The sequence below is a fragment of the Cephus cinctus genome, unplaced genomic scaffold (assembly GCF_000341935.2).
Source record: "Cephus cinctus unplaced genomic scaffold, Ccin1 Ccin1_scaffold0160, whole genome shotgun sequence".
In the NCBI taxonomy this organism is placed as follows: Eukaryota; Metazoa; Arthropoda; class Insecta; order Hymenoptera; family Cephidae; genus Cephus; species Cephus cinctus.
In genome coordinates this window covers 135,140-157,349 of record NW_014332886.1, presented here as the reverse complement: position 1 = coordinate 157,349, position 22,210 = coordinate 135,140, and the positions used below count along the sequence as shown (strand labels likewise).

At 31.9% G+C, this 22,210-nt stretch overlaps 4 protein-coding genes across 20 annotated transcripts in view; 2 read left to right on the top strand and 2 right to left on the bottom strand.

Annotated features, from left to right (window-relative positions):
- Positions 1 to 186: 186 nt before the first annotated feature.
- Positions 187 to 14,128, bottom strand: LOC107263729 (protein CASC1). 6 transcript variants are annotated; one of them, XM_015731233.2, is made up of 16 exons: positions 13,978 to 14,128; positions 13,474 to 13,497; positions 13,155 to 13,258; positions 12,195 to 12,381; positions 11,755 to 11,895; positions 11,176 to 11,250; positions 10,829 to 11,028; positions 10,228 to 10,400; positions 9,716 to 9,991; positions 9,425 to 9,586; positions 2,122 to 2,275; positions 1,719 to 2,004; positions 1,483 to 1,578; positions 1,040 to 1,261; positions 732 to 839; positions 187 to 667 (listed from the first exon to the last, which is right to left on the bottom strand). In XM_015731233.2, the coding sequence occupies exons 1-16, from the start codon at positions 14,077 to 14,079 to the stop codon at positions 527 to 529; spliced, it is 2,451 nt and encodes an 816-aa protein (XP_015586719.1). In that variant the 5' UTR covers positions 14,080 to 14,128; the 3' UTR covers positions 187 to 526. The 6 variants fall into 6 exon arrangements, with proteins under 6 accessions (XP_015586719.1, XP_024936813.1, XP_024936814.1 ...); XM_025081045.1 differs by having other exon boundaries at positions 1,519 to 1,578; XM_025081046.1 differs by having other exon boundaries at positions 527 to 667; positions 13,817 to 13,978.
- LOC107263728 (toll-like receptor 13) lies at positions 2,734 to 8,896 on the top strand. 3 transcript variants are annotated; one of them, XM_025081043.1, is made up of 10 exons: positions 2,734 to 3,104; positions 3,358 to 3,447; positions 4,719 to 4,994; positions 5,159 to 5,473; positions 5,539 to 5,871; positions 5,934 to 6,817; positions 6,937 to 6,975; positions 7,068 to 7,279; positions 7,372 to 7,579; positions 7,733 to 8,896. In XM_025081043.1, exons 2-10 carry the CDS (start codon positions 3,369 to 3,371, stop codon positions 8,078 to 8,080), a joined length of 2,694 nt encoding a protein of 897 aa, XP_024936811.1. In that variant the 5' UTR covers positions 2,734 to 3,104; positions 3,358 to 3,368; the 3' UTR covers positions 8,081 to 8,896. The 3 variants fall into 3 exon arrangements, with proteins under 3 accessions (XP_024936811.1, XP_024936812.1, XP_015586718.2); XM_025081044.1 differs by having other exon boundaries at positions 2,734 to 3,447; positions 5,934 to 6,589; positions 6,716 to 6,817; XM_015731232.2 differs by having other exon boundaries at positions 2,734 to 3,447.
- A 39-nt stretch (positions 14,129 to 14,167) lies between the features above and the next one.
- Positions 14,168 to 22,210, bottom strand: part of LOC107263732 (chromosome partition protein Smc-like) — a 24,448-nt gene continuing 16,405 nt past the window's right edge. For 6 of the 8 annotated variants that reach the window (XR_003058562.1, XM_025081052.1, XM_025081051.1 and 3 more), the window contains one exon: positions 14,610 to 15,721. The gene's annotated coding sequence lies outside the window, so the exon portion shown is untranslated. Of the gene's footprint in view, positions 14,299 to 14,609; positions 15,722 to 22,210 lie in introns of those variants that run through there. The other 2 variants (XR_003058564.1, XR_003058563.1) reach the window with 2 other exon arrangements.
- The window catches only part of LOC107263730 (fatty acyl-CoA reductase 1), an 8,234-nt gene continuing 2,385 nt past the window's right edge, over positions 16,362 to 22,210 (top strand). For 2 of the 3 annotated variants that reach the window (XR_003058561.1, XM_015731239.2), the window contains exons 1-9: positions 16,362 to 16,504; positions 16,700 to 16,912; positions 17,419 to 17,667; positions 18,977 to 19,122; positions 19,275 to 19,384; positions 19,461 to 19,653; positions 19,729 to 19,977; positions 20,103 to 20,279; positions 20,363 to 20,443. Coding sequence is in view for 2 of the 3 variants with exons in the window: in XM_015731239.2 (XP_015586725.1) it covers positions 16,700 to 16,912; positions 17,419 to 17,667; positions 18,977 to 19,122; positions 19,275 to 19,384; positions 19,461 to 19,653; positions 19,729 to 19,977; positions 20,103 to 20,279; positions 20,363 to 20,443 (1,418 nt within the window). In the remaining variant the exon portion in view is untranslated. Of the gene's footprint in view, positions 16,505 to 16,699; positions 16,913 to 17,418; positions 17,668 to 18,976; positions 19,123 to 19,274; positions 19,385 to 19,460; positions 19,654 to 19,728; positions 19,978 to 20,102; positions 20,280 to 20,362; positions 20,444 to 21,406; positions 21,606 to 22,210 lie in introns of those variants that run through there. The other variant, XM_015731240.2, reaches the window with a different exon arrangement.

Below are 22,210 nucleotides of genomic sequence, written 5' to 3'. Positions count from 1 at the left end.
GTAAAATCTTGTAAACGTAGGGCAAGGTTTTACGGAGCATGCTTACTACATTTTTGAATCACTTATAACTTTCTTTATTTCAGAATTGTGCAACTTTATCTTATATAATTCGCATATGTATAAGAAATTGAAACATAATTGGATTCATTTTGTAGCATATAAACATAAAGAATAATACATATTATCTTGCAACAAAAACATATATTTCTCATTTAAAAAATTCTACATTACAATACTATAATAGTGCATAACCATTGACAACTTCTTAAAAAATTTAGAGTCGAAATGAAAATAATATTATTTTAATGTAGAAAAATCATGGTTCATAACAGAACAGTCATGTATGATACTACCACCCATCATAATTGCTATATTAATTGTAATTTATCAACTAATAAGTTATGCGTTAACCATATTTATAATTAATACTATTATTTTCTTATTTTGCATCGCTGTCATTAATACAGCAAATTTCATCGAAATATTGCACATGAACGAAAAGGTAACTAAACACAACAATTAAGTGTCACGAAGACATACTAATTACATTAGTACACTGTAACAATTTTGACACCGTCGTAGCGAGTTTAAAAGAAACACTCTGTATCAAAATGCGACTCTTGATTCCAACATTATGCAACGCCATGTGATAAATATCCGCGTAAAACTACAATCGAAATAGATTCGTTAAAGTTTCATAAGAACAAAAGTACAGTCCTTCTTTCTTATACCTTTGCTTTATCACCTTCCATTGGCTGATCAGAAAATTCTTGACTGACTTCCGTGCAGTTGACCACCATTGCCTGAAGTGGTGTCACCAACAACATCATATTCGATCGCTTAAAATAATATTTAAATTAATAATTATTACTTGTAATAGAATAATGTAGGTGGCGTTAAATTGAATGTCCACAAGGAAAAAGCTGCTTGCTACAAAAATTAACTTTGAGTAATGTTATTTGACTATATTTTTCTAACTCTGTATCATTTCCTTGACATATTATGACTATCAAAACTTTTTTATTTTTTTATGTTATACCTGTTTTGCAATGCATCCATGCAATTCTTTGAACTGCATAACAATCTGTCTCGGACTGCACGTTGCATTCCAACGAGACCAAGAAAAATTAAAAGCCGTGCACAAGAGGCCCATGCAAGTTTGCAAATGTTTTTCGGCTACAGGATGCTTTACCGGAAGTCCTTTCACATAACTGTATGCGTCCCGTTCAGGAAAGAGATCACATCCACCTTCACGCATTTTCTAAGATTCAAAAAACGTAACGGTAAACGTATATCAAGTAGATCATTATATCAATTAAACTTTGAAAAAATTAAATATCATACATATAGCAGATAAATAAATCAAAGAATTACTGAACTGGAAACACAAAATCGTACTGACTGTACTCATATTATTAACAATATGTATTGCAATTCAATTTAATATATTAATATAGTCTAATACAATTCGATTATACAAACCCGTATAAGAAAATGCAACTTCATATATTCACCCACTATATTCTGTAAAGCAGTTGTCGTGCCACCAATCAAAGAATGCAAACAGACCAGATCTTCCTTAAAAAGTAACAATTACATCTGTAATTAGGCATAATTTAACGAATAAATATTTCATAAAGCTATCTTCCATTTTTTTTTTCAAAAATTTCATAAACGCAAAAATTTCAAGAATATACAAACAAAGTGATTTCACGTACTCTGACTATAAATTCAGCTTGAACAATGGCGGCTGTTATACTCAAGATAACACCACCACCATTTCCTTTTCCCATTTCAGGCTTAAGTTCCCAACTTTGAAAAGGCAAATTGATAAATCGGAATCCTGCAAGGCCGTGAACACCAAGCCTTCCGGTTCTGAAATTTATGATTTGCTTCTCCTCATTGTATTTGATATCATGAACGTCCTGCGTAGACCAAATTTTCTTTTCCGATATCCAGTGAGCCACCAATGGTGGCTCAAACCAAAGAACAGACTCAGGTAACCTGCAACCAATGCAATTTCTTTTGTAACTCAATGTATCTAATTATTATGATTACTCTAAAATCTCTGACACCTATACATAATATGTACCTACTTGTAATGGTTATTGAACAACTCACTTGAGAGTCACTAAAGCGAGGGCTTCCATTGCAGCTTCCAGAGCTTTCATTTCCTCCTCGATGACTTCCGGTGACCTTTCGGAATCTTTAGCAGGAGGTGGTGCCTTGTACGGCTTAGAGAACGGTACATATTTCAGCTCCTTTGGAATTTGCACTAAAAAATCAAAAGAACCCAAGATCGTAAATGACACTTTATTTAAATTATAGAATTTTTTATCGAATTATTCATAACCCTTTTCTCCTACGCTACAATATATCATATTGCATTCAATTGCTATGCAGCAACCATATGAAAATTACATAAATATAACAAATAAATATACTGGATGCAGACACTAATCTAATAAACCATCTCTTTTTCCTAATTATCTCTCGAACTTCCATATCCAGCAGTCTTACAATATCTTTAACCTGATGTGCATACAGTTGGGTGTAATATATTCGTGTGATTTTTAAATATTCATATGAATAAAACTGCACAAAATACAAATATCAATAAACGATATATTTACATTTCATGTTTTTTTCTCATAGTTATCTATTAAATAAATATAAATTGTTTTGAATAATTCATAAAAGCATTAACAAAATCAAATTTTACACACTCACTCATACGTCGGATTAAGATTATTTATTTATGAGAATTAAGCTACTACACCCACACTTACACAAAAACTTTTGATAAGTCGAAATATTAACGAACCAGTACCAGCTGAACCTATACGAAAATATCAAGATCGGACTATCAGTTTATCTGATAATACGTTACATTCATATTGATTTCCGTTTATATACATATGACACAGCGAATAAGAGACTTATCAGTTTTTAGCAATTATGTATGTAACATAATATTGAGGTTTAAACAGTCTTAAGCGATTCCCATTTGTTGAAGTGTGTAACAGATCAAGTAAACAAGTAAAAGATTGATAATAATAAATTATAAAAAAATATGCAAGTGTAATCGATATATAAAAAATTGTGTAAATATACAATTGTTTTAGTTACAAGTAAACAAATAAATAACAACTGTGTTGCAATACCGAATATACACTTCCGATTTGTATCAATAAAATGTATTCATATTAACGAAATAAGTTGCACACAAACTTGATCGGGATTAAGTGATTTCGCTAAATACCAATACATATCAAGCAATGTTAATCACTAAAATTTCTTTACATACACTACTAAAATATACTATTCTAATTGTCATCCTTCCGTTATATTATGCAGCAGTATGCAGTATGAAGAAATGTCAACGGGCAACCAATGCTACAGAACTCGTAATAGCATTTAATGATAATGGCCAAATCATAATTAAAGGTATTTTATTTTATTGTAATAATAAAATAAATTTTCACTTTAAACATTCCAAAATTTTAGTGTTTAACAGGTGGGGTGAAATATTTTATCTTTACATAATCATTAATGAACTAGTCAATCGTAAATTTAATACAATTTGCAACTTGCAAATCACTCTGGACAAAATAATTATATGTAATCATATAAAATTGTATATAATCAGATCAAAAATTTGTCTCTATGCGAACAGATTTAAAATTCTACAAAAATGAAAATGTAAACTCTGCACAATTGATGCTCTGTAAAATAGTTATAATAAACAACTCATTTATGAATGAAACTACTTTTTCAAAATATTATTTAGTGGATTCTTGTAAAATTTTAGGTCTGATTATATATTATACAAGTTTATGTGATTATGCATAACTTTATGTGATTGTATATAATCATTGTTTTCTGGATTACTATATATCGAGAAAAACTTTCTTAAGACAAAGCTATAGATATAATGATTTTGATATGAGTGAAAGTGTTATCGGTGAATAATGAAGCCTGATATCCTTTGTATAATGTGAGCGACCATATCAGTCGATTATTTAAAAACAGGGAGTAATATTAAACCCCGATTTCAGGCTAAACCAAGAGTAGTAGTTTACGATCTTATATTTTCCGAAATCTATGAAAAGTAGTCTTTCTATAAAATTAAATTCGATTTCGAAATTCGCTGGAAAGTTAAAAACTTTTCGATGTTATAGCTAACAGTTATGAACTTGACACCTCGGCGTAACTGGAAATATTTTGTATCCATTTCATATGGTAAAAGAACATATACCCAATACTAAAATTTCGTAGACGACTCTCCGGTAACGTAGGGCTTGCTGCTGACCCATGAGCTCGCTTTTGAATTTTATCTCCTGGTTACATAGTTTTTTCATAGTTTATCAATTTTTTTATATGCTATCGCTGAATCCAGAGCGTCAAAAAACCACAAGAGTCCGCTCGATTCTTACTTATCTTAGGATAGGCAAAAATCGGAACTTATGACAACTTCCGTTTCCTGCCGATAAAACAAATGCAAGACTTTTGAATAATCATTTGAATGGCCTAATAATGTTCCTAAATGAAAAAATTTAATCATTCGTAAGGTTCGCCTTTTTTAAGTTATAAATAACAGAAATTTTGATGCCAATTCGATTTTCATGGAATTTTTTTTAGCTTACTGGTAGGACCCAACTTTCTGCTATATATGTATGATCATAACAAAAATTATATTGTATCATTTTTATTTCCAGAATCTACTGATTTCGATTACGATACTGATTGCATTGCTCATTGTGCGAAAAATCTTACACTGCAAAGCATAATCGTATATTCCTGCAGGAGCTTTAATGGCAATACTTTAACCGTTATTCGGCATAATGTGCTTTTCGATTTACCTTCAATCATTAATAAAAATCGAATTTTCATTGATTTTTATGATGTGAAGCACAAAGTCAGCATTCACAACTTGGTACTAAAAGACAACATCATACAATATCTAAATGAGGACACATTTGAAAACATTGACGGTAACTAAATTTCGGTATTATTGCATAAAAATTCTAAGTACACAACAATTTAAAAAATCTTGCTTTTTTTAAAGAGAAATATATTTTTTGATTATATCCAAAAGTGAATATCTATGCAGCATGTAGAAAAAGTGAAATATCGATGAATGTTTTTGTAATTTCAGGATTAAAAAATCTTATAATAAAGAAAAATAATGTGCGTTTGGATAAAAGCAGATTATATACATGGCATTATTTATTTCGGAAATTGGAAAATTTAACGGGATTGTATGTCGAAGAAAACAGTAGTCAATTTAACAATTTACTTTGGCGGTATCATAATGATACAAATAATGTATCTGCATTACCAAATTTGAGAACTCTCAGTTTTCAAGGAACATATTTCGATGAATTAACTACAGAAACGTTTAAATGGTTAGAAAGTTCTTCTGTGAAAACTTTAAACATGAAATTTACTAATATTTCGACCGTTAAAGCAGGTATTTGATTATCACTAAAAGTACACTATAGAAGTTCTTTTTTTTACGTGATTTATTGTTTGCAGGAGCTTTCAAATTCTTTGAAAAATCATTACGAAATCTGGATTTGTCATCAGCAGCCATATCGTTAAAAGATTTAATAACACTAATGGAGAGTCTGCAAAGTTCTGAGGAAACATCAAATTTGACAATATTGAGTCTCGCTAATTTGAATCTTAAAGAAGTTCCTTACGACGTACTGAAGCCTGTACAGTATTCCTTAGAAGCTTTATCTCTATTTGGAAATAATTTTAATGACAACAATGAAAATCAGAACACAAATGTTGAAATGAAATCAGCTCTGCTGGGCACGAAACGTGAAATTACCCCAGAATCTGCTAAAACAACAGAAGAAACAGGTATCAATAGATTGAATAATATTTTAAAAGTCAGATAATAATTGAAATGTTTTTTTTTTCAGAAGTAATATCGTCAGTGTTTCCCGACATGCCAATGCTTTACGAATTAGATTTACGAAAGTGCAATATCACGCACATTCAAAAAGAATTTTTTTATAATCTAGGAAATTTGAAAAAGCTTCATATGTCCTTCAACAATATTTTGATTTTGCCATCGAATATCTTTTACGTCCTTAATCATTTGACTGTACTCGATATAAGTTACAACAGACACTGTGAATTTGATAATCCCTATCGAGACGCTATGACTCTTGAGAGCGAGTCCTTTGCAGGACTTAATTCCTTAAAATATTTGAACCTCACGGAATCTAAAATTAAGTGGGAATCTTCTATTTTCTTGAGTAATTTACCGTCAACTTTATTAAAATTGTCTCTGTGCCGAAGTTCATTGATGTACCTGACCGAAAATATCTTTGACAACTTGACTCAACTGATGGTGTTAGATATTTCGTATAATACTGCACTGGGTCCTTACATCACTCACAGACAATTTTTAAACTTGAAACAGTTGCAAGAATTGCACATGGCAGGAGTTGGTCTCCGAAATATATCGATGGTGACAAGTTTGACATCATTGAAAACACTGAATATTCGATGCAACAATATTGTCAACTTAGAAAATGTATTTCACGCATTTACAAAACTGCAATACTTGGACGTAAGCTGGAATTTTCTGACATCTTGGGACGAGATAATTTTTACAAATAATATAAACCTGAAAATTGTTTTTTTACATTCAAATTCACTTAACGTTATTACCGACGCCATGCTGCTCGATATGAAGACACTTCATTATTTAAGTCTGGGAAACAATCAACTTATATGCAACTGTAATCTTAAGAAGTTAATGGAATATGTGAGACTTGAAAATGACGCGTCATTTGAGGTATTATACCATACCTTCAAACATTATACAGTAAACTATTACCTTTGACTGCTAAGAAATATAGTAAGAATCCCCAGTTAGATTGTATGCCTATAACAATCAATATTGTACTGTTACAGACAAGATGGGAATCATATTCTGCAATCAATAACAACACGGTGAGTGAAAAGTCAAATTGTTTCTATAACTTTATATAAGAGTTTTCTCCAAGTATCTGACACTGATTAAACACACAATATTTTACTTGCAGACCTCTTTAATTGTGGTAGACTATCATCAGCCAACTACTTATCTTTGCTTCGATACAAGTAGCTCTGAGATAATAGTATTCACGAATACTAGTGAATTCTGTACAGTCCAGGATATGAATAAATTCTTCCCAGCACTGGGTTATGCAGTATATACCACTCTCTTCCTAGTCATTGCTATATTATTAGTGAGCGGTCTCATATACTGGAAATGGTAAATAAAATGATGAAATACGATCATGAGTAACATGATGAACATTATTTTATAACACTCAAACAATTATCCTGACTAATCATTTTTAACAGGTGGTACATCAGGTACTATGCGGTCACAATAAAAAATGCTACGGTTTTTGGTTATATAAATTCTAACCGCACCGAGGATAGAATATATGTCTATGACGTTTTCGTCAGTTACAGCGATGAGAACAGAAACTGGGTAATTCAAGAATTGTTACCGAATATCGAAGATAGTACAAGCATAAAAATTTGTCTTCATGAACGTGATTTTCAGGTGCTAAAAATTAATGGCTTAATTATAGACATAAGTTTTTTCACGAAAAGTCTAATAATAACAAATAATAAATATACAGATGTAATTGAATTATTGACATTTATTATTGTTGTTTTTGTTATTGTTATTTTATCACACGTATTATTGTCATAGGTGGGAGTGAGTATACTTGAAAACATAATAAGTGGAATGGACCTTAGTAGAATGTTTCTACTGGTAATAAGCGACTCGTTCCTGAAGTCACAGTGGTGTCAATTCGAAATGTACTTGGCCCAGCATAGACTTTTGGAAATGTGCAGGGATTGTTTAATCCTTGTTTTACTGGAGGAGATACCGAAAAACATGCGGCCAAAAATACTTCAGTATTTGATGATTACTAAGACTTATATAGTCTGGCCCAAGAACGGTAATGACAATTGTGCTAAAAAGATATTTTGGCAAAGATTAAAAAAGGCCCTGTGTAACACAAATTTCAAACTGAAGCAATGCTCCACAGCGTAGGAAATGTGCTTCGAAAGTCGAGGGGACAATCTCATGAGTGATGCGTGCGTGCTTAGAAAGGAAGAAAATACTCGGAGTATTTCAATTGGAAATGTGGCAATGCGTGGATGAACAATATAAAATATGTAAAATAAGAATTTGTACAAACATGCATATATCTATATGCATACCTATTACTATATAATTATTGTTGTCATCTACATTATCATTTATTAACACTAGAACGACGGTCATGCCACCTTTAACGATATTGGTGAAAAGGATGATATCTATGTTGCGAATTCATATCTGTAGCAATGAGTTTTTATGCTTCAACATTTATTAAAATTTAAAATCTTATTCTACAACCTAAAATAATTTTTATATTTTACTATTATAAGAAAGGGAGAGAAAATATAATATTGCATTCTAGATATAAGTTTGCATCTTAGATACAATACAAATTTTTTGGCCCGCTATAGCGTTCGTTTTACTCTAGAAATCGTAAAATAAACTTTTTTATCGGTGGTAACAGCACTAGAGGGATATTGATCGAGTCTGTAGAAAGATTGCCGTTGACCATCTAACATAGTCAACACGTTTCCGAATGGAGCCGGACGAAAAATGTCGTGTGCATCAAGGGCGAAGGGATATAATTTCACTCCTGTGAACGCTCTCCTTGCGTCACACGTGTGGCAAACTTCACACTCGTCAAAAAAACCTCCTTTACGCCCTTGATGCATAATATGTATGTTATTATGCAAAACCACGTATATGCATACTTTGTAACAGACATTTTATGCAGTAACACATGTACTTTGCTGGAGACTATTATTTTCAATCTGTCAAAAAAAAAGCACATCGAACTCGTGGACGTACTATATGAACATAGCACAGGTGTAGAATAATGATATGCACATATTTGTGCGGCATTTCTCCGTATTTAATATTTTTGTGTATGATATTGATTGCGTAAGAAAGCTTGTGTAGAATATTGTGTGGAGACTATCTCATGTGTAGGATCGAAGGCCGTTCAAGTAAAATATGAATTTTCATCTATAATAGTGATGATAATCAAAAGTGACGAAAAATGGAGGCTCCAAATAGATTAGAAATAAGTATTTCAACAACTAATGCCTATTGTTGTTATTCGTTATACGTATGTATAAGGCGCGTACTGAAGTAGATATGCAACAATAAACTTTCTATCTGCTCGGATACATTGCAGTATCATTGTTGAACCATTTTTTAAAAATATATAGTTAGGTAAATTTGAAAAGTAAAAGTGTGTCTTTCGGGTAAGCATGCTAGTTATTTTCATGTGAAAATAGAAATAAATAAAATAGTTTAGAAATAAATGCTTACGGGTGGTCAGAAAAATTTCCCTCCTCATATCCTTTGGTTGAGGGGGTTGGTAAACCAAGTCAATGTAAAATACTCCGCCCAATATCGAGTACTTTCGTAAATTCACTTCGGTTTTCTCGCAACGGGTAAATAATAATCTTCTCACTTCCTTCCGCATTTCCTCTAAAACAAGATACGATAAGAACAATGCAGAATTTGTCAAATTTGTATAGCTCAGATATACTCAAAGGCAATAAATTTTCAATTATTTACAGTTTTGTTTGTTGTATAAACCATACCGTATATGCGTACCTTCCTTAAGTAATATAACTTCATCCGGCGTTGGTAAGTATGGAAGCGGTTCCGGTTCTGGTTCAGGTTCCGGTTTCTTTACACGACCATACTGAACCGACGTTTTTTTTGATTGTTTTGCTTTTTTCTCAAGTTTATTTGGTAACACTGGCGGTGGGTTTGTCATTCTTTCCAAAAGCATTTTTTTCTCCTCCAATCTCATCTGTCGACCCTCCACTTGCTCCTCGCGTATTCTTAATTTTGTCTCGTACTCGTTTTCACAATACGTCAATAAATCTGCATTATTGAAAAGCATTTTTATAAACATAAATTTCTCGAGTCAAGTTGCTCGATGCACTGTAAATCCAAGTGGAATGTGTGAGAATAACAATACACTTGTAAGTGTATTAAAAAGTGACAATCATAGAAAGTATAAAGAAATAACACACTTGGATTTGTAGTGTGGGACGTGCAACAAGTGATATTGAACTGTTCTTTTTTAAATGCATATACAAAGTTAAACCAATACGAACCCATGTTCATCTGATATTCATCAGGTAATTCTGGCATTTCAAATGAAGCTGATTGATCCGAAAAATAATCATACTTAGCCCACATTCCACGTATTGCCATACAGTAGCAATCCATATCCATTGGCATTTTTATCGTCAAATCGATTTCATTGAACGTCACTTCAACAGGTTTTCTAAAAAGAATTAAAAAACTTGTCAAAAAATTCTTCGTCAACGTTTAATAAAGATTTGTTTAATAAATATTGATAATTAATGATAATTTTTCCAACTAATAAACATTTATAACGATACAATTAAAGTGAAATATCAAACATGAAATACCATCTCTGTAAAGAGTATTAGAACATAGAAAATATGATTTTTATTGTTATTAACAAAATCTATAGTAAAATAGAATTTTCAACAGATAGGAGATTAAAAGAGATACAATTATTTTAATACAGCTTATGTATCAATATAGATTAGAATATTAAAACCTCTTTCTCCAATATTTTAACAGAATAGTTAATGTTCATCGAATGAAAAAAGAATCTTTGTAAGGAAATGGGAGAATGAAATCATTGACGCTTCCGTTTAAGCTTTATAAGCAATAATTACTTACTTGTCCCTATCTGACACCTGTTTGATGCTAATTGGAAGTCTTATCAAAGCCCATACACAACAAATCATTTCTTTGGCTTCCTTAAAATATCGAGAATTTTTTAAATCTTCTCTAACCATGTCTCTTTCAATCTGACGTAATAAACGATAAGTGGCATTGTCCAGCCAAAATTGTAACTTATTTCGGAATTCTTGCCTGATCTAATTACAACACGGTAAAATTATGTATAATAAGCATATTGTATATTCTATAATAAAACGTATTAAATATTACAGGACAAGTTACAGGACTATTAATACATCCTTGGAATTATCATTGGAATTCTAATTAACAATGTATTGACTTACTAATTTACATTCGTTCAGATAACTTGGTTCTTTCATGGTAGAAAAGTTTATTACATTGTCTAACTTCATTAGCAGCTGAAAGTAAATATTTCATATTATCTCGTTAATTGTACTTGGAATTATTACAAAATCCATTATAAGACACATTTATAAATATTGTGCATTAATGTATAGCAATGTATAAACGCAGTAAAATAAAAATTCACGTTCAAGTTCTATGATATATGACGCAGTTATACAGGATGTCACGTATAATTTTCTTTAATTAATAATTATTAATTTTCCTTTTTGATTCAGGTGAACCAAAGAAGCAACCATTAATTTCGATCAGGAGGTCATAATTCTATTTTGAACAGCGATGAAATATATATTTTTTTTAAATTACGGTTTTTAAGGAAATTTTCAAAGATAAATGGGGACGCGAAGCTGATAGACCGTCACTATAGTGAATTATGCCTAAACATCTAAAATTTAATCGTGATTGGACATCTAGAGTGTAGTAAGGACTGTCTATAATGATGGTGTCCCATCATGAATTATTGAACATAAATAATTATGAAGCTCCTTACTGTGACTTACATCATTTACAACTTCATATTTTTCAGCAAGCAAATCCATATCCACATCCTCGTCTTCCAGAGACCATAAAAACATGTATGTGTTCATATCTGATAATACTCCAGGATCTGGTAAACCATCGCAGCTCATAAACTGCAGCCACTAAAGAACAAATAACATTTTAAACAATCTAAGCTCGCCGAAATCCACTACTGAAGATCCAATAATGACGATTATAATTCTTAACTGAAGTAACATTTACAAATTGGGCTGGTAGCTCAGTGAGTAGAGTTATCACACTACTCACTTCAAGCATCCCAACAATAATTGTAGGTTTATTTCCCTAATCGCACGAAATGTGTGTACTAGCCGCGAGCTACAAACTTATAAATTTTTATTAATTTTGTTTTAATAATTAAAAAAATTTTCTAATTATAATAAAAAACATACCACAAACTTACCTCATCATGTTCATTATTCGCAATGGAATAATCCATAAACGCTCTGTCATTGTCGTATACCGTATACCACGTGTTCTCCAATTGCATTTTACGCATAGCAGCCTGTTGTTCTTCGAGTAAAGCTTGTTTTTCAGAATTAATTTTTTCTAATCGAATCTCCTCGTGCATTTCTTTTATCAGTCGATTCCTAAAGACATTGATACAACAATTTTATGTTATAGACATAGCGTTATTAAATTATATCGACACACTGGTTCATTTGACTAATAATAATCGTTATTTCGAATTGATATACAGAAGCCCACCGTTCTTTTTCCTTACGACATTTCTCACGTCCACTTTCAGCGTAATTAGTAAAAAAAGTAATGGTCTCTAACGAATCATCCGTAGTCATTTTTAACTTCTATTTATTCACTTTCTTTTTACGTATGTCAAATTCGTTAAGTCAGTAGAGAACGTAACAAAGTTCAGAGCACGACTGGCGGAAGCTATCGGAAATTAGCACCTTCCCGGTGGATGGTAGGAAGTATGGTAGGGAAAGGGCTGCAGGTGGAGCGAAGAGGAGAGTTTATGAGGTCATAAAAATTACATAAGGCCTTTATAATTGCAGGTAAATTTTCTTTAGAGAATATTAAGAAATTTGAAAACTTTAAATATTTATCTCTAGACTTGGTAACCGTGAAGTGCGTAAGAGTGAATAAAATAAATACAGATAGAATTATTAAAATTATGTGTACATTATCTCTACTACCATATAAAGATTAATAATTTCATCGTAAATTAGTTTACTTGCGATTGTATAATTATTACTGCATACGTAAATATTTGAATGATCATTCGCCCCAAGGAGCCCCTCAATTTTCAACTTATTATCAAGTTATAAGTTAATCGAAAAATCAATGATTATCTAATAATAATTATTGAACCAAACAGTATTACGTATACTATAAATATACTCACTTGTTTTTCTCAGCTTCAATAGCGGCCGCTGCTGCCTTATCTCTTTCTACTGACATCAGTGCTTTTTTAGTCTTGCTTCTGTTTTTTATTTTGCCTGGAATTGGCTAGACGAAATAAAGTAACTGTTTAATATCCTCATGTAAATATTATCCAGTAACGTTGCATAATGTAATAAGTATATCACCGATTAAAAGATAATGCGGTTTAGACAAAGACACATTCTTTTTAGGGAATTACTAATGATATAGAACTGTGTAATGTTATTATCGTTGTATAAATAAGATTAATAATTAAAATAAAAGTAAAATTAAACAATAACCTGCGACTCGGTCCATTCTCGAAACTGAAAAAAAGGAAATTTAGATAAATAAATTGGAATAAAGAATTCCATTTTCAGAGGTAAATCGAAGTAATGGCAATCAAGGTACTGTTCTATAAAGTGTATATACACAAACATACACATACTTCTCTGTGCTACTAGTTACAGATATATTCAGTGTTACGGTAATTTCCGGAAACTATCGATCAGCCAGACGGGTGAGAAACACAATTCCGTCACGCAAGAGAAATACTTGTTTGTTGAAAGCTATTAAGGATTGAACTATTTAGGTTAGAGTAGCCAGATAAATGTAAAATTGAAAAGAAGAAAAAAATAAGTATACTAGTTTCCAAGCATGTGGTTGTAACGTAGGCTTTGATGATGACCACAAAGAAGTTAATTGATCCTCTTCGTATTCGTCATACAATGGGTCCACTATCTCAGAAGGAATACCTATGATTTCGTCCTTTCCTTCAACTTCCACTTTTTTTCGCTTCTTTTTACCTTTTTTGGTTTTAATCCCAATAGTCGAATCTCTAATGCCCACAATATATGATAAAATGTTGGGCACAGGTTCGGGTATATGATAATCAATAGAATATACATATAACATATTAAACTTATGTTATTAATTTTCAGTTGACGTAAAGGATCAAAAGGAACTAACGTTAAATATTTTGAACTGGATGTTTTGAAGATTCTCTTTGAACTGATGTAGGACGGGAGATTATTGCTGTCAAGGTCGGAACCACTTCCTCCGAGAGTGCCGCCTAAATTCGACGTAACAACCGATTGCGAGGATTGTAGTTCTTTTACAATTTCCATCTGTTTGTAAATCATTATTAATAACACGGGAATTGGAAAGAATATGATTTTTTTTAAGAATTAGTTGTATATTATGTATATGCTTCAATGAGAAATATTAAAGGAAGTGACCCCAAAATGATTTATGGAGAAACTCAAAATCGATGAAAATGTTATTTTTAACATTTTCGAATTAATTCGATCCTCATGGTATTAATCATTTTCTGGCTAACAAGGATTTCAATGTATTAATTACAATGATTACCAAAAATAATGTGATTTAACTTAAACTAAACTGTCAAATACGGAAATGAGTAAATTAACAAGGCAAATAGTTAATAACGTTATATATTTAAGCACACTAAGATTGAATAAAAACATAGTATAACGCAATAGTGTTGGAGCATTACCGTGGATGGGATTTCCGGTATGTAATAATGTAGTATGTAGTAATGCGATAAATGTGTTTGCCAACAAAAGAATTACAATAAGAGTAAATATTTAAACGCGTATACAATTCATTTAACTAAATCAATATTATTTTCAACTAATAGTTTAAATTTTTATTCGTTTGGTAAAATTCAATAGTCATCCCAAAGCAAAAATATTTTTCGGATTTATTATACGTTAGTAAAATTATCATAACCAATAATAATAATAATGGCCATCTAACAAGTCAGCATCTATTCTGAATTCAGTTATTGAGGTTGGGAAAAATATCACACGCCTACTTTCTTAATGAATAATTACGTAGGTTCGGCTAAAGAAACTGCTTATCTAATAAGGCTAAAATTAAATTCTAATCGGAGTAGTAACCGTCGAGGAAGGTGCAACGTGCAGCAGAATAGGAACTATACGAATCAACAAAGTGAATACGAACTGTTACAATAAATATTTTCTGTTACGTCTAAACCACATAAAATATTATGGACGTTTTGCATCAGTCAATAAATTAACTACAATAACATAAATTCAATAAATAGCACCAGTATCAAATAGTATGATATCACCTTTACATAACAAAATTGATTCTCTTCTTTCTTTTAGTTTTCTAAAGATACATAAAAGAGTAACTAAGACACATGGTATCACGTTACTATAACCTAAATCACACCATTGAATATTTTTTGATTAGAGTATGTTTTCAAAATGAATTTTCACAATACAAAGATCCGCCGATTAATTTAAGATATTCATACAATAAAATTGAGACAAGAAAAACATGATAATATGAGGTATGCGTAGTCCCGCAAAAGAAAGCTGACTAAAAAAACAATCCGTTTATAATATCCGTCGCATAAATATAAAAAATTGCGGTAATAGGGTAAAAACAAAATTGATAAAATATTATATTAACGAAATAAGTACCATGCGATAGCCTTTTAGCTCCTCGTGCCATAAGATAGAAGTTGATAGCCTTCTTGCAAGGAGATTCGATGGATCGCTGGAAAAAAAAAACGTTTTAATAAATAAATGAAAAAGAACATTGCCAAATTTTATGCTTGTAAAAGAAACTGCATATAAGTTATTAGTTTCTATTGGTTCAATTAAACTTTTTATAAGTTTCAAAAATTATAGATAGACTAAAAATCCGATTTAATTAATTTAATTAACGATTAATTAAATAATAATCGGTAGCAATATTAACTAATAGTACACACAAGTATTTATCATTCGTAATGGTAATTTATTATAACCGAAATCATCGTGAAATAAAATGCTTTAAACATGACGCTCTCCTTCTATGAATATTCAATAGTCAAAAGTAAAGTTTAGAAAGAACTGAAAATTTGTATGAACTTTATATCAGATTTGAAAGATAAAATTTCAATTAAAGTTTCTTTCGCTATTTAAACGATTGCATTTTCCACTTAAAATAAATAATAAGTATTGTATATTTCCATTTATAGTAATAAATATAGCGAAATACACTATATAACAACGTTATAATACGTATACTGTTTATCGTGCATCATATCTTACGTTATCGTTGTACGATTAACTCAAATGCAAATTAGGAGAGTATATACATTAATATAATTGACCCTAGACCTAAAGCACTGAATTAAAATGAGTGAAAAACGTTCGTCACATCCTGCAATTACCAAGTGATCGTGTCACTTGGGTTTCTACCTCGAACGTCGCATTGCCGATATAACCGAAGACAAATATTTCTACATTATTTTAATCTAGATTACATAAAGTTTGTGTAACTCAAGTTGAAAGTGTAAGTTTTAATAAAATACGAATAAATTGGAAGAAATGCAGCTGAAATTATTACAGAACCATTTATCAATGTTTCTGAATAGTACTTGCATGCAAAAAATATACACTGTGAAGCTAACTTCATTGAAAGAAATATTTTGTGTTTCCATTTCTCGTGAGAGTATTTAATAGAACTTTTGTCTATTCTTACTTGTAGATGGTCAAAGTGGAAAAAAGTTGGACTTTGTCTGTACCGGCATTTTACGCTGGTAAAAGTATTTTGATCACCGGTGCTTCCGGTTTTATGGGCAAAGTACTCATAGAGAAGCTACTAAGATCGTGTCCTGATATTCGAGAGATATTCCTGCTGATGCGACCAAAAAAGGGAACATCAATAGACGGACGGCTTAGAACACTCCTTACGCTACCGGTAAGTGCACAACTTTAACAACAACAACAAAAATTAAATATTTTTTTAATTACCCTAAACCGTAAAAAGTCGTATTAGACAGTTTTCAAAAATGCATACCGTATGTATTCCAGCATATAGAGGGTGATGCGAAAATCAAATAGTATAACAAAAAACATGATTCCTTGTAAAAAAAAAAAAAAAAAAAAAAAAAAAAAAAAAAAAAAAAAAAAAAAAAAAAAAAAAAAAAAAAAAAAAACTCGAGATTGTAGAATAAATTTATTCTTCGTGAGGCACGTTAGATATTTTCTTTAAAATTTCCATCGGTAATCATTTCTTATAGGGAGTTGCGGCCCACTATTTTTAATTTAATGTCGAGACTAAAGTTGAGATAAGGCTCAATTTCCAATATAACACAATCATAATTAGGTCTTATTAAAATATCAAACTTTCTTTTTATGTTTTAATATCAGCAAAATATCTCCTGTACGAAACTTCTTTAATTATTTATCCGACACAAATTTCAGCTGTTCGATAAGCTTCGCGAGGAACGACCTTCGAGTTTCGAAAAATTAATTCCCGTAAACGGAGACGTAATTGAGGAGGGATTGGGATTAGCTCCTACGGAAAGAAGAGTCCTTGCGGAAAGAGTTTCCATAATATTTCACGTTGCCGCCAGTGTCAGATTCGACGACACCCTTAAGGATGCTGTTATTGTGAACGCAAGAGCAACAAGAGATGTTTGTATTCTTGCTACGAACATGAAACAACTGTTGGTAAGGATTTGATATTGCTTTAGCATATACCATACATAAATAAATTTCTGATTTTTCTTTGGAAAATTTTTAACACTACTAGAATTTTTATGTCAGGCGCTTCTTAATCACGCAACACTTCTTGAGTAGAGAAACTATTTCTTCAAGAAAATAATTATCAATTTTGATTACTTATTACAAGTAACAAGCTTGCCATTTGATTAAAAGCATTAATTAATGTTATTTGTACGGTTGATATATGTCTCGTTTATCTAAAGAAATAACAAAAAAAAATCATGCATGACTATCATCAGGAAACATATTTATTGTGTAATCTATTTTTTTTTGTATTATTGCAAGATAGAAAGAAAATTGGTGTCGATTAAAACACAAATGTATTATATCATAATTAGTACTGTCTATGAACCATGCCTGATTTTCTTGTAATATTGTTACTTTTAGCTTAAAACAATATTGCAGCTCAGCAGGCTAATATAATTTGTTCGCTATCAACAGATGGCAGATTAAATTCTTTTACTTTATTCCACATCCTGTTTCGACTAACACCAGTCTTCCCTACACAGATGCATGTCAAACTCATTTTGCATACATTTAAATTTTGTGTTTTATTATCGTATTGATATATTTGAGTATTTAATATTTTTTACTGATCGATTGAATATTTCATAAAATAAATTAATACGACTCGACGTTGTCACGATGTTTTTGTGGTATAAAATAAGGAATTGTTTACAGTTAAATAAATCAATCGAAATAATCTCTTTAATTTGTAAACCACCCAACTAATTTGAAGCAGTTATCATCATTTGTAAAATTTAGGCACATCAAAAATCAGATAGCTCCCAAGTAACTCTTATCGCAGAAAATTACTGTTTAACGGTGCAGAGCGAGACTCTGAAGTATCCTAGTGAGATACTTTTCCGAAATTTTTGCGTGATTTTTTTTCTCGGGTACGCGCGGCATTGAAATATCACGACGATTGCTTTAGCATGATAAGGTGAGACCTTGGCAGGACGTTCATCCGTATTACATCACCTAATGAGGCATATACACACAGGAAATACGACAAGCCTACAATATGTAACAACTGAGTCGAACTTCCTTTTAACTGTAATGCATAAAAGTATTGTGTAAGTAGGATGGAATAAAATGTGCAAGTACTGAGTTATACGGAATTCTGTGGTTAACATCCTACTAATAACCGTGACGTTAAAAATGGAAGAAAAAAAAAGAAATCTTAATACGTTACAGTCTCAATTATGTGAAATTTGTCTTTAAAATTTACATTTAAAACGTCCACTCTTTCTAGGCATTCGTACATGTAAGTTCCACTTATAGTCAGGCAGACAAACCAGAAGTGAAGGAAATAGTATATCCGGCAGAGGTGGATTGGAAACAAACAATAAAAATCGCAGAGAACGTAGACGATCATACACTTAGAATTCTTACACCAAAGTAAGTATCTCTGTTATATTGTAACTGTAAAATCTGTTACAGCAATAAAACTTAATGCATACGATGACGTCATAAATAAAAGCATACTGATAATAAGCATAGAGAAAAGAAATTCAAGCAATTCTTTTCAGTAATAACCAAAATACATTTAGATTCTTAGGAACATCGCCTAATACATATACCTTCTCGAAGAGACTAGCTGAGCAAGTAGTGACGGAATACAGTGAAGTACTTCCCGTGGTTATATTCAGACCTTCTATAGGTAATTAGTAAATAATAATTAAAATCAATGAAAATTATACTACTGAATACCCAGCCAATGAATATTATGTTTCCAGTAATATCTTCGCTGGCCGAACCAGTACCAGGATGGTTAGATAATTTCAATGGGCCCGTGGGAATGATGGTGGGCGGCGGGAAGGGGATACTACGAGTACTGTATGTAGATCCGACATTGTCTGCAGATTTTATCCCAGTGGACATTGCTATTAAGGGAATGGTGTGCGCAGCTTGGAAAAGAGGGATTACAACGTAGGCGAAATATAATACAGGTTATGCCTATACATATAATATATCCCCATAATAATTAATTATGTCTTTCTATAGAGTAACTCAAGACCCTAAAACTCATGTATACAATTGTGCATCATGCGGCATAAAAAGCATAACGACTGCAGAAATTGTCGAAATGGGTTTACGTATGACCGAAGAAATACCACTGGAAGGTATCCTTTGGTATCCTAACACGTTAACGACTAACAGTAAATTGTTGTACTACATTTTGACGATGATTCTGCACTTCTTTCCTGCACTCATACTGGACGGATTTTTGAAAATGAGCGGCCGCCGAGAAATGTAAGGATTGAACGAAACAGAAGAGCGAACAAGGAAATGAATAAAAATATGTAAAAGTAAAACGAGAGTGTGCCGTACCTTGGGTATATTTTATGAAATAATATGTTTAACGTTCACTCGCACAGGCTTACCAAACTCCAGAGAAAGGTATTCACTGCGAATAGCGCTTTGGAATATTTTCTCATTAATCAATGGAAGTTTCGAAATGAGAAAATGTTGAATCTCCTAACCGACTTACCTACAGAAGATTTGGATACGTTTGGTTACGATTATTGGAACTTTGACATAGTCGAATACTTCCGGTACACAGACAATTGGAGATATTCTTTTTTTACCAAATTACCTATATTATATGCATTGTATACATTTTCTTGAATTCACGCAGGGGCTGTCTGATAGGAGCCAAGGTGTACCTTTTGAAGGAAGACATGAATAAAGTGGAGGAGGCTAAAGCACATTTCAAAAGGTACGATAATTATAATATGTATATTGCAATTCTTCGATATTCGATATCGAGTAATTGAGTATTGATATATGGAGGCCATTCAGGAAAATTTATGCATTCAAGTCATATTCAATTTTTATGATGGCTGTCTAAGATTAAGTTATGTATTGACGTAGACATTGTGATTAACATACTGCTGGTACTGCTGGCCTTCCGAAATTTGGCATCGAATCACGTACAAAGAAGTTGACACGAATTTCCGGTCTGTAGCTTAGAAAAACGGCAAACCCAAAATGAGATTCGCCATTCGCATTCGTGTATTGTATTATCATTTTATTACTCTCGGAATTCTCGGTTGATGTCATGACACTTTTAATTTTTGTCACGGTCATAAAAAATACATACGGCAGTTGGATCATCGGATTTATAATTTGCGATCAAAAATGGCGATGGCGTAATTCACTACCTCACATAACAACGTTTATCGTTAACATTAATTTTTCTTTAGTTTTTCATTTTTATATCAGCTAACATACTCTTTTCATGACTAACAGATATACTTCAAAGGTATATAACAGAAAATATTCAAAATTTCGCAATTGATAATGGAATCGACCATTTCACTATTCGCTAGATGCGTACTGATGCAGTTAAATGGAAACGAGAATATGTAGACGCACGTGTACAGATAGAATGAGTGTACAGTGAGAACCTATGGCGAGCAATACAGATGGCGTAGATATATAGCATGCACGTATATCTTCACACCTGTTCACTAACGTGTAGCTGCCTTTGTACGCACGAAAAAAACAATGCTTTAGTATGCATCATTTTGCAAGGCTTATTTTAATCTCATTAATAACAGCTATACTGTCAGACTTACTCGCTCGATGGATTATAATCAGCGGTCGTTCATAAAGAAAATACTTTCACGATTATAAATGAAAATTTAATTGACGTTCTCGCGGGCTGATTTATTACAAGACACGAGGCTACTACAATCGGCCAGGAAGCACAGTGAAAAAATGATACTACGCTTTAAGGTGTCCCCACGCGAGTCTTGTTTGGTCGATCGTAATGTCGACAACGTCAAACTGGGTCACTGAGGTAGCCTGGATCAGGATGATCAGCAAAAGATTACAAGATAGAAGAAAGTTGAAAAAAAATTAAAATCAGACCCATACTAATTAACGTTGAAATAAAAAGAAATAGACAAGACAATGTCTAAAGACACAAGATTTTTTTTTTTTCAAATTCACACCTTTCAAGATATCTAAAATATATTCAAGAATGCTGAACAATAAATTGTCAAATTTTCATATTGCAAAAATCAACGTCGCACTAAAATGGGCGACGCTTTTAAATTACATATAATAATATCGTACGCAACCTACGTGAAGATTTTATATCTCACGCGAGTCCGACCCGGCTCGCCATTCTCAGAAAACATGCTAATTAATACTAGCTAGTTAAAATTCTTTGCATTTCAAAAATAGTCACGGAGTTCAGTCATTTGGACGACATCCAATTTACATCCCATTTACATTTACCCTATCGCATTGTATCATGAAATGATAAAACAAAATTATCAGTAATTGATGTATCCTTACACTATGATTTTAATGCTGAAATCACAGTGATCGGCGACACGCGCGATACACGCGACTTATATATATCACGCGAAAAACCGTAAATGGAGATGTGGGAAAGCATGATTGATCGCGTGACGCATTTGGTTACCATGATAATACGTCAAGAGAGAGAGAGAGAGAGAGAGAGAGAGAGAGA